The sequence below is a fragment of the Poeciliopsis prolifica genome, unplaced genomic scaffold (genome assembly GCF_027474105.1).
Source record: "Poeciliopsis prolifica strain line A6 unplaced genomic scaffold, Auburn_PproV2 SCAFFOLD041, whole genome shotgun sequence".
Taxonomy (NCBI): domain Eukaryota; kingdom Metazoa; phylum Chordata; class Actinopteri; order Cyprinodontiformes; family Poeciliidae; genus Poeciliopsis; species Poeciliopsis prolifica.
Genome location: NW_026562416.1, coordinates 757940 through 769618, shown reverse-complemented (window position 1 = coordinate 769618; position 11679 = coordinate 757940). Strand labels below are relative to the sequence as shown.

General features: G+C 52.2%; 1 protein-coding gene across 1 annotated transcript; it reads left to right on the top strand.

Moving 5' to 3' along the window:
- Positions 1–44: 44 nt before the first annotated feature.
- LOC129375756 (claspin) lies at positions 45–9669 on the top strand. Its single transcript, XM_055055012.1, is given in 25 exon segments — positions 45–279; positions 1413–1524; positions 1679–2013; positions 2082–2237; positions 2317–2367; positions 2445–2517; positions 2592–2694; positions 3037–3473; positions 3564–3752; positions 3876–4036; positions 4106–4278; positions 4370–4413; positions 5151–5317; positions 5403–5853; positions 6008–6041; positions 6127–6199; positions 6272–6381; positions 6461–6622; positions 6701–6822; positions 7221–7345; positions 7409–7442; positions 7445–7528; positions 7595–7665; positions 7749–7904; positions 9395–9669. Coding segments are annotated over 25 exon segments (3576 nt in total). The 5' UTR covers positions 45–252; the 3' UTR covers positions 9521–9669.
- The last annotated feature ends 2010 nt before the right edge of the window (positions 9670–11679 follow it).

The window sequence follows — 11679 nt, the reverse complement described above, 5'->3', positions numbered from 1 at the left end:
GCGGCTGATTGGCAGCTCTGTGATGGAAGCGGAGCTCCAGCTGTCACGACGCGCCAAAGCTTAAACTGCGCGACGTGCGAGCGGGTCAGGCGGGAGGAAGAGGAGCGGGGAACGGGGTAATCCGGGCCTGAATGTGGACCTAAAGATCAGAACAAGTTCTTTACTCGGTGGTGTCACAGAAGCGGTACTTTCAGCGTCGGTTCGGCTGAGCGGGATAGTTGGGTTTTAATCCGGAGGAGCCGCCGAACTGAGATGAGCCTGGTTCTGTCCCAGCAGCAGGTAAAGCGCCGGGTTTATAAGTGGGCCCACTGGGTTTCTGTGGTTCTAACTCCTGGTTCCGGTTCTATTTGTGTGTCTTTAGGTTCTGAACTGTAATGTTAAAATGAGCAGAGAGCTAGCCGCTTAGCCTGGAAGCTAGGTTAGCCTGTCGGGCGGGCTGGATGAGGCCTGTGTTTTTTTCCATTGATTCAGATTAAAATGGACTTTAAGTTGTTTGTCCGCTGCTAACAGCTCATGGTTCAGCAACCTGCGGTCGGAGAGCAGCAGATGGGCCGCAGTGTGTTCACTTTGAGGCCGTTTCCAGGAGTAAGTTTAGGAGGAATGAAGCCATGATGCTTCATTGTTCGCGTCCAGGCGCCGCGGCCTGGATTTAAACAGAAACCCGCCTTACAGAACCGAACCCGGGCTGCCCAGCTGGTACTCTGGGTCTGAGCTGTAAAATGGCCTCCCTCTGGTTCTGGATGGATGCAGGTTCCAGTGAAGCTTTGTCCTCTGCGGGGTCATTCAGGTCACATCCAGGATCCAGCTACTGAAAGCACAAACTTTATTTTAATCATGAACCACAAATAAAAACAAGATTCACTGGTGTTCTCCAGAAAACGGCATTTACTTAAAGTGAGCCAAACACGTTTTGAGCAAAGTGGAACTTACTGAACAATGAACTGTTTTAATTCAACAAAATAATCAGATTTTTATTGCAACAGGATCAAAGATCTAAAACTTGAAATGTGTTTTCTTTATTAAATGAAATGCATCAAGTTTGTTTATTTTTGGATTAAATTGAAGAAAACTGATAAAATATTTTATCAATTCTCTGCAATAAAATCAGAATCTTCATCAGAAACTCTTCCTGCATTCAGCAACTTCTGACCAGCAGTTAAAATCAGATTCTGGAGTGTAAATTATTCCCAAAGGGATCAATAAAGTTTCTGTCTTTAAGCTGATGAGTAGATGTGATCCTGGTTACCAAGGGTTTTGTTCGATTTTCTTCTTGAATTGCGTTTGGGGGGGCCGCACTAAATCAGTCCAGAGGCCATTCATGGCCCCCGCGCCACACTTTGAACACCCTTCCTGTAACCGGTAAAATGTGGGAGGTTTTCTGTCCTCTCCTGAAGCCGTCTCGTCGTTTTCAGGCTGACGCACCGCCAGCCGCGGCCCAGACGACGCTGGACTGCGACGGCGACTCCGACAGCGGGATGGGCTCGCCGGCTGCGGAGGCGGTTACCATGACGACGGCTGCTCCAGGTACAGGAACTGAAACTAAAGGAGTTCTGGCAGCAGGTTTACAGATGTTTTCTTTATCTGAAATGTTTATATTTTAGTGTAGTTTTGGCCTCATTACTGTTCTTTCAGTAGTCAGTAAAGGTTCTGGTTCTGAACGGCCCGGTTTGTTTCTCAGATTCAGACGATGAAGACGTCGCAGCTTGCAGGAAGCCTCGACGAAACGCCATCGTAGACAGCGAGGAAGAGGAAGAGAAGGTGGCAGCAGAGAAGAGTGTGGATGTCGTTGGGGGTCAGAGGTCGCCTGCCTCCAGCAGTGAGGAGGCGGAGCCTGAAGAGAGGGGGCGGAGCAGCAGGACGATCAGCCAGGGTCCTGATGACGGCGAGGAAGAGGAGGATGTGAAGAAGAGGGAGAAGAGTCAGAGAAATCATGAGAAGAAGAAAAAACGCAACAAAGCGATTGAGAAACTGAAGAAGAAGAAGAAAGCGGAGCGGTTCTGTGAGGAAGAGGAGGTGAGTCTTCATCCTGAACCAGTTCCAGCGTTCAGATGGAAAGAATCATTTTAATCTGGTCTCTTCAGGACGGAGCGCTTCCTGTGGTTCTGAACGACAGCGGCTGTCCTCTGGGAGACCCGGACCTGTTCGACACCGGCCTGGCTGAGGAGGAGGAGGAGGAGGAGGAAGAGTCTCTGGACGCCATCAGAGCCGCAGTCAGGATGAAGATGAGAAACCAGGAGGTAGAAGCAGGAGCTCTGCTCCTACCACTGCTGCAGGTTGTTTCTGGTTCCTCTGACTGAGGCTGTGCTCTGACTGCAGGAGGAAGAGGAGGAGGAGGATGAAGAGGCTCCAGAGAAACCCCGCCGCGCGGTCCGTGACGCTAAAGCGCAGCAAGACTGCAGGAAACTGAGCCGAGCGCTGAAACGTTGTTCTTGTTCCGTCTGCAGGAGAGGAGAGCGGCTCGCGCCAGCAAGGAGGCCATGAAGCAGCTGCACAGCGAGTCGCAGCGTCTGGTCCGAGGTTCGCCATCGCCGCCGCCATGGCCATCGCGTTGCGGCGACGTCCTGAAGGCTCAACCTGTTCTGTCTCCACAGAGTCCAGCCTCGGCCTGCCGTACCATATCCCCGAACCCAAAACCATCCAGCAGTTCTACAGGAGGAGGGCCCGGCCCCAGGGGCCCGCCATGGCCCTGCTCAAGTAAACACACAGAGAGACACTGATCAGTTCCAGTGATTACTCCCATCACAGATATTTTCCGTCACCATAACCGGAGTTTAATAGCAACTAGTTACATTTACTCGAGTAACTTTTAGGAGTATTTTTACTACGTTGTACATTTTCTCTGCTCTTCAGTAAAATACAAAAATATCTTAATTCAGACCTGCAGGTTCATTAATAGTCTTTTTCTGAGCTGAACTAGGCCAGAGGTCAAAACCTGACCTCTGACCAAAGTTACCCAAGAAAGTGTTTGATACTTTAGTACTGATTACCTGATCAACTCATCAATCATTTAATATTGAAGTAAATTTTTCCTCTCAGATCTTCCAGATATTCGGAGCTGATGCTGGAGATGCCTTCGGCTCCGCCCACCCCGCAGGAAGCTCCGCCCTCCCAGGACCTCTCATCCAATCAGATCCAGTCATTACCTGCTGCCGCGTCCTCCCCACAGCAGCAGAACATCCCCGCAGAGGAACCGGAACCGGAGTCCGGTCCGATGCTGCTTCTCTCAGAAACTCTGCAGGAGTCTCTCGGTGCTGATTCTGCAGAACCGCTTCCTGACAGTGGACCAGAACAGAACCAAGCGGGCTCAGAACCTCTGTCCGACCCGGTTCAGCCGTCTGCACCAGAACCAGCCAGACCAAAGAAAGACCGACTGTCTCGCCTGAAGGAGCTGGGATTGGACCCGCCGCTGCCGGCCAGGCTGAGTCTTGACGACGGCGTGTTTGTTCAGCTCGATCCGCCTCATTGCAACCCAGGTGAGAAACCAGACCGGTCCGGCGCGCGGCCGGGTCCGGTCCGGTTCAGAACCCAGTATCACAGTCTAACCCAGAGCTGCTGGTCAACAGGAGTGGCGGCCCTGAAGGAGCGCTACCTGCGACACGTCCAGGCGCCCGTTCGCCCGCCGGTGGAACGCACCGTTCAGATCACCGTCATCCGTAAAGACAGCGCCCCCTCTGGCCAGGAGGAGCTGCGCTCAGAGTCCGTAGCCGTCACGGTGAAGGAGGGAGCCGAGCAGCCGGCCGCCACCAAGCCGGGTTGGTTACGTGGTGGTCAGACATGTTGACCGAGACGCCGCCATGTTCCCGGGTCCTGATGGCGTTGCAATGTTCTGATGCGTTTCTGATTTTCAGGTGTCACTTTTCTTTTTGTCTCTGCAGGAGAGAAGCTGCTGACCCTGAAGCAGCGGCTGCAGCTCGCCATGGCCCAGCGCCGGAAGGAGGAGCGAGCGCGAAAAGCCGAGCTTCATCGCCTTGACAACGAAGACTGTGGGGACGAGGAAGAGGAGGAAGAGGAAGATATGACTGAGTCTGAGGAAGAGGTGAAAACCCAACAGGCCGCTGCTGTAGTCGCTGTAACTCAGGCTCTTTAACTGGTGCGTAACTGGCAGGAAGTGGACGACTTACTGGGTGGTGATGGCGGCGAGGAAGAGGAGGACAAGGAGGAAGAGGAGAGTGCGGCTCAGAGCGTCCGCAGCCTTTCTCCCGCCGCTCAGACTCCGGACCGTTTCCACATGGACGGGACGCTGATGCTGTTCCCGGGCAGCTCCTGCTCCCGGACCGGGTGAGTCTGATTCGGTACCGACCCGGCCCGTGGCGCCGATGACCCGGCCCGTGGCGCCGGGACTCGTCCCTGACGGCTGTCTGTCTTCCAGGGACGGGCTGAGGAAGTCTGGACCCGACGTGCCCAGCAGGACCGGTGAGTCAGGAGAGCAACTCGGCGCTTCGTTTGAACTCTAAAATGTCTGGAGTTCATTTGAAAAGTTGGTTTTAAACGAATCTCATCCTAGAAGGAATATTAAATTCAAAAACAACTGTGGTTGTGTGGCAGAGTTGTCGTCTTGCAATCGGAAGGTTGTAGGTTCGATTCCAGCTTTCTCCTGTCATATGTCGATGTGCCTCTGGGCAAGGCACTGAACCCTAAATTGCCTACCGGTCTGTGTATGAATGTGTGTGTGAATGGGTGAATGTGACTCTAGTGTAAAGCGCTTTGAGTGGTCAAAATGACTGGAAAAGCGCTATATAAGTTCAGTCCATTCAGTCCATTTAAATTTTTTCTCAGGGACTTTCAGTCGGGCAAAGTTTCAGTCGCCAGCATCTTAATTACATTGTGTGACTCGAGGCTGGTTCACGCTATGCTAACTAGCTGCTAATACACCAGCTAGCTGGCTCCCTGTCTGTCACTGCTCAGTGTAAATTTAACCAGGACATTTTTCCACGGGTAAATTTAGTTCCTTCTGTTGCCAATCCGATGCCAGGTGCATTCTGGGAAAAACGGCTGGCGCTGCTGCAGCTCGCTCTGTGTTCAGAGCGAGCTGAACTGGCATTTGGAATGGAAGGTGTGGATCTGAAACGGTTTGGGTTCTGATTGTGGTGACTGACTCGGAGCAGCAGCCCGGTCCGGCGAGGCTCATGTCCGTGTCTCCGTGTCCCCAGAGGAGGACGGCAGCCACAACAGCAGCCTGGAGCTGCCCGGCTCCATGCTCACCTCCTACCAGCCCGTCAACCAGCAGCGCTGCGCGGCCCGCGGGCCCCACGCCGCCGCCCTGCGCTCCCCGTCGCCCTGCTTCTTCCGGCCCAGCATCCTCGGCTCTGCCTCCAAGGTGACCTGACCTCCGACCCTGGGTTCGTACTGCTGCGGATGTGTGTGTGTTCTGACCCGGTTCCGACCCGTTCTCCCTGACCCAGAGCTCCGGCCGGCTGTCGGAGCCGTCCCTCTGCCTCCCGGTGGAAGACTCCCAGGACCTGTACGCGCCGCCGTCCCCGGGCGCCGCGGCGAGCGGCCCGGTTCTGGGCGGCGACTCCCAGGCCCGGTTCTGCCTGGAGGACGAGGTTCAGTCCCAGCTGCTGGACGCCGACGGCTTCCTGAACGTGGGGTCGCGACCCGGGGCGACCCACAAGAGGCAGCTGCTGCTGGACAGCCTGGATGAGAACGCCATGGACGCCCAGATGGGGGCGCTGCTGGAGCTCTGCTCAGGCCGCTTCGGGTCGGCGCCGAGCGGCCCGGCCCAGGATGAGCTGCGGGGGTTCTGCTCCGGAGCGTTCCCGCAGACCGCCGCTGAGGAAGAGGAGGAGAGGAAGGAGGAAGACGACATGGAGGAGCTGATGGGGCTCTGCTCTGGGAGGTTCCCCGGCCCAGGTGGGTTCTGGTTCTGGATCAGGACCTGGATCGGGCATCAGAAGTTTTGATCATATTGTTAAAATAAATATTTAACTGTTAGAACATTTAAGTATCAAATTTTTGTGTTTCTTTGATTTTTAAAAATATTTTCATTTGATGGTTTCTGTTTCAGATTCTGCTGACTCGGCTTCACCGGCTGCAAAACGGTACCAAAGACCGATCGGACAGGAAACGGTTAAACCGAAGTTTATCTGTGGCTTAAACTTCTGCTTTTCATTTCCTCCCACAAAGAGAGACGAAGGCTGAGGAAGAGGAGGAGGAGGACTGTGAGTTTCGTCTTCTGTCGGATGTAGAAAGTGAAAAGGTGAGGAAGTTTCCTGAGTCTGGGTGTTTGATTGGTTCCTGGAAAAGCTGAATCGCATGATTGGATGAACAGGAGGAAGAGGAGGAGGATGAAGATGATGCCGGTGAGGAAGAGGAAAATGATGAGGAAGAGGAGGAGCTGCAGGGCGTCTTCGCTCCTCGTCGATCAGAGAAGAAGAAAATGTAAATTATTTAAGCTGAGCTAACCTCAGGGTGATGGTTCTACTGTAAAACCTGGTTCTGGTTCTGGTTCTGGTCGCAGGGCCCTGATGGACTTCGTGGAGTCGGAGGCGGAGCTCTCAGGAAGTGACATCGGCAGCGACGATGAAGAGGGCGAGCGGGACAGCGAGTATGAGGAAGAGGAGCTGCTGGAGGAGCTTCCCTCAGACGAAGAGCTTCAGAACCAAGTCAACAAGATCCACATGTGAGTCCGGGCCGCCGACCCGGTTCCGCAGGCCGACCCGGTTCCGAAGCGGTCCGGCTGACGGCTCCCTCTCTGCAGGAAGCAGATCCTGGATGACGACAAGCGGCGGCTGAGGCTGTACCAGGACCGCTACCTGGCCGACGGCGACCTGCACTCCGACGGGCCGGGCCGAGCGCGCCGCTTCCGCTGGAAGAACATCGGTGAGCCGACTGGATCAGAACCGGGTCCAAACTGGAGACACTGGGTCAGAAATGAGTCCAACGGAGCGTGTCGAGAGAAAAGAGTAAACTTCCACCAAAAACTGAAATGTTCCGGAAAAAAACTATTTTCTACCAGTCACAAATTTTCTGAAAAAAAATAAAATTTTCAGACTAATTTCAGAAAGATCAAAGCTTTTCTAGAAAATTTCTGAGTTTAAATTTTGGAGCTCAAACTGCTGAAGATTCACTTCGTGACGTTTTGATGCTCCACAAAACAAAATGTCTGCAGATGGACTGGTTCTGTTTGAAGCAACTGGTTTAAAGCCTGCTGAACCAGAACGTGGTGACGGTTCTGCAGAACCTCTGAACCGGGCCTCAGTGTGTGTCCTCTGGTCCAGGTGCCGGGTTCGACGGGTCAGCCGCGGACGGAGAGGAAGACGGGGAGGAAGAGGACGACGTGGACCCGGCGGAGGTCCAGAGGAGGAAGGACCGGCTGGAGAGGGAGCAGTGGCTCCGAGAGCAGGTAGGTCCGACCGCCATCACGGTTCTGCTGCGGACAGAACCGGGTCTGACCCGTGTGTCTCAGACGGAGCAGAAAACTCGGAAAGGAGAGGATCCAGACGAGAGGACGAGCAGATCGGAGACGAGGACAGTCAGTTCATGAAGCTGGCCAAGAAGCTGACGGCCAGAACGCTGCAGAGGAAAGGTGGGTCCGGTCCGAAGTTCTGCCGGTTTATCGGATCAGAACCTAACTCTGACCTGTTGCTAACAGAACCACCTCAGTCGGACCAGAGGACTGCAGCAGCTCTGAACCCGTTCCAGAAACCCTCCCAGCCCGTCCAGGTGGGTCTCGTCCTCCGGAACCGTGTGGGTGGGTCGGTTCTGACGGGTCGGCAGCTGCTCTGAGTGACCCGGCTCTCTTCCAGGTGAGGAGAGGCTCCCTGCTGAGCCAGCCGGCCGCCGTGCTGCAGAAGCTGGCCAGCCTGTCTGAGGGGAACCCGCTGGCTCCCAGGAGCTCCAGAGGATTCCTGTTCCAGACGCTGTCGCCTGACGAGGCACCGACGGAGCGCGCTCAGAACCAGGTGAGGCTGGGTGGGCAGGTAGACGCCACCTGCACCCTGCTGACATTTAGTGCAGTAAAATAACCTTTTATAAGCCTGTCCCTGTAAGAAATGAATGAAAAATATCAATAAGCTCAATTTCCATTCCATTGCGGAAACTTAGACTCCAATTTGTTTGTCTTTAGTTTTTATTTCCATTTTTAGTTTTATTGTGAATATTTGACATCTTCCTGTTGCAGTGGGAACATTACCCCGTTATCAATTTATTACTTGAAAACATGATTATCGCAATAATTTCTACGGATTTATGGTCCATTAAAATGTTGTTGTGACATTTTTACAAAATGTACAACTTTGGGATCTAAAAATAAGTTTTGTATCGTTTTGGGATTGTAAGTGTAATTTAAAGATGGTTCAAGGGTGAAACATGAGTCATAACGCTGCTGCTGTCAACAATCTGTTTAGCATAAAATTCTGAACTTTTAGCATCATTAACATATTATTGCTTATTGAACGTTTTAATTTCTGATTGAAATATATTATGCTATGATATACTTCAATCACTAGCGGGGCAGTTAGCTGCTCAGCTAGCGGGGCAGTTAGCTGCTCAGCTAGCGGGGCAGTTAGCTGCTCAGCTAGCGGGGCAGTTAGCTGCTCAGCTAGCGGGGCAGTTAGCTGCTCAGCTAGCGGGGCAGTTAGCTGCTCAGCTAGCGGGCAGTTTAGCTGCTCAGCTAGCGGGGCAGTTAGCTGCTCAGCTAGCGGGGCAGTTAGCTGCTCAGCTAGCGGGGCAGTTAGCTGCTCAGCTAGCGGGGCAGTTAGCTGCTCAGCTAGCGGGGCAGTTAGCTGCTCAGCTAGCGGGGCAGTTAGCTGCTCAGCTAGCGGGGCAGTTAGCTGCTCAGCTAGCGGGGCAGTTAGCTGCTCAGCTAGCGGGGCAGCTGACATGTTGGTGCTAAAATGCAAAAAGTAAAATCTTTTTTTTTCCACTTAACGCGTAATTACATATCATAAAAACTGTTTTGGAATCAGCCACGTGCTTAGTGAACACCAATAACCTGTAAGTAAACAGAATTAGAGTTTTATCCTCCATGCATCTGAGAAAACTCAGGCTCATGGGAAACACCGCCACCCAGTGGTGAAAATCGGTACAACGCAAACATTCATTATGCTTTTTAATTCTGTAAAATTACCAATAAAACAAACTTGTGATCACACTTATGTTTGCCCCACCTCATGTGATCAGGTTTACATTTTGTCATTTATCTGGTTCTGTTAAAACCGCCCGAGTCCCAACAGAATCTGCAGAACCTTTGGCTGCAGAGATCAGCTTCCATGGCTCCACCACTAGAGGGAGCTGTTGCTCTGCACTTGCACAATGCTGATGAGGGTTTTCCTGCTACAGAGTGGTTCTGGTTCTGTTGCGAACAAAGAACCTGTTTGGTTTTCTCATGGTTTGGCTGCGAGTCCATCTCCTCACATGTTGGACCTAAGGTTCTGTTGGGTTCTGCTCTCAGGTGGTGAGGAAGAGGAGCCAGGTGCAGGCGGTGAGCCCGGCAGCCAAGCGGCCGTGCAGACAGAACCGAACCGCTGGACCTAACAGGAGCTCTCAGAGGAGCATCTTCAGCTTCCTGGACCACTGACCTCTGACCTCCACCAGTTCTGATCCATCTTGGACTCAGACCGGTTCAGTTTAAATATTTCATCCTGTATATATTGTCTGATTAATTTTAACCTTTGATGCCGACCGTCTTTGTTTTACAATGTAAATAAAAGCAGATTTTAAGATCCGGTTTGTGTCGCCTCGGAACCGTCTGTTAGCTAAACCTCAAACCAGACCACAGAGTCCGACCCGACCAGTTCAACTGGTCCAAACCAGTTCAACTGAAGCCATTTTATTTTAAACTGGATTTTCTGACCTAGGAAGTGACATCACTATGCATTGAACCAATGACCTGCTCCGACTCCAGCTGATTGGTGGAGGATTCTGTGGCTATTATCTGAAGTTCTGCTGAGTTTACAGAGAAACATTTTAAACCAAGACTAGATCCACCAAATCGGAAAATATAAAGTTTGGAACGGATCCAGTTTACCAGTGCTGGGAAGGTTCATAGTGACCTTTAACCTTTGCCTCTGAGAGAATTATCAATGCATAACATTAACACACAATAAATGCTGTTACACATGGGAAACTCACTTCTATATTATGTTCAGAGTTGCAACCCAAACTGCTGGTTGACTAGTTTACTTGTAAACCAGACAACCTGTAAGGTCAGCAGGATCATGAAGGCTAATGATGCTAATGCTAGCAGCCATGCTGCACAGAGCAGCTTAATGAGCATCTGCTTGGACCAGGCCTGGAGAACTGAAGCGGTTCAGGAACCGAGACTGCTGGTTCCTCTCCGAACCTTCGGGAGTTTGATCATCTGGACCTGCAGAACCGGGCTGGAGGACTTTCTCCTTCCTCCTGTCGCCTGCACGGCTCGGAGCCTAATGGGTCTCTAATGACGGGCTGCGGTCCAAACGAGCCCTTCATGTCGCTCCGTCTCATTAGGAGGCTCGGTGATTAGAGGCGGGTCCCGCGGTTTGGAGCGGGCCCATTAAGCATCACTCGGGGCCAGCAGCAGCGGGGCCCGCCTGCAGAGCCGCCGGTTCGACTGCGCATCGATCATTGCGCTCCATCAGGAGAAACCCTCCGGTTCGGTTCGGTTCGCAGGGTCACCGAACCGGATCTGATTGGAGTTTAATAGCAACATTTTATCTGAATCTTCCGGAACAACTTGGTTTAAGCCTGCAGAGGTCAGAACATGCTGAGGATCCGGGTCACTCAGAGGCTGCAGCACAACTTAAATTTAGTGTAACATACAGTGAACATTTAGAACAAACGTAAAAACGCAACCCAGAAAAAAAGAAGCAAAAACAGTTTAAAAGTCACAACCCAAAGTACTGCTGTTCATTTTTGACTCTAGCTTTACCACTGCCTGGTTCTGGTTCTGCAGGCCTTGCACTGGGTCCGATGGTGCAACAGGTGCTGCAGGCCGGGTTCGACCCAAACAGAGCAGCTTTGTGCAGGAGGTGAGCGGTTCTGATGCTGCTCTGTTTGCTCAGCATGTTACTGTTTCAACTGACTCTTTGTCACTGGCATCGGCGGCGCTGTGTGTGTGTGTGTGTGTGTGTGTGTGTGTGTGTGTGTGTGTGTGTGTGTGTGTGTGTGTGTGTGTGTGTGTGTGTGTGTGTATGATGAGACCGCAGGGTTGTGTTTGATGTATTTTTCATGTGCTGAGGCTACTGCAGGAGGATGAGGAGAGAGGAAGGCAGGAAGGACGCCGGCAGCTGATGCACTTGAATGGAATTCTAGTTGAAGGAGAACGGGGATAAAAGTGTGTGTGTGTGTGTGTGTGTGTGTGTGTGTGTGTGTGTGTGTGTGTGTGTGTGTGTGTGTGTGTGTTTTGAGGGTTGCTCTTCCTGCCAGCAGCAACAACATGTCAGGAGGGATGAGAGACGCTGAACTTGTTAAATCTGTGTGATGTTGCCTCTCTGCATACCACACACACCCTGCAGCCTTCTGCATGGTCTCGCCTGGCACTGTTGCATTGTGGGTAACGCCTACCAAACACTGCAGGTTGAATCAGATGAACCTGGTGTTCATGTCTGCAGCCTGACTGAAGGATTTCATCTGCTTGTTGTTTAAACTACATTTCCCAGAATGCACCAAAGGAACTCATGATGTGCTGAAGAAAGTTTCACTCTAGCAGCAGGTCAGGCAGCGACTGACTAAAGGTCAGCCAGAGATCTGCAGCAG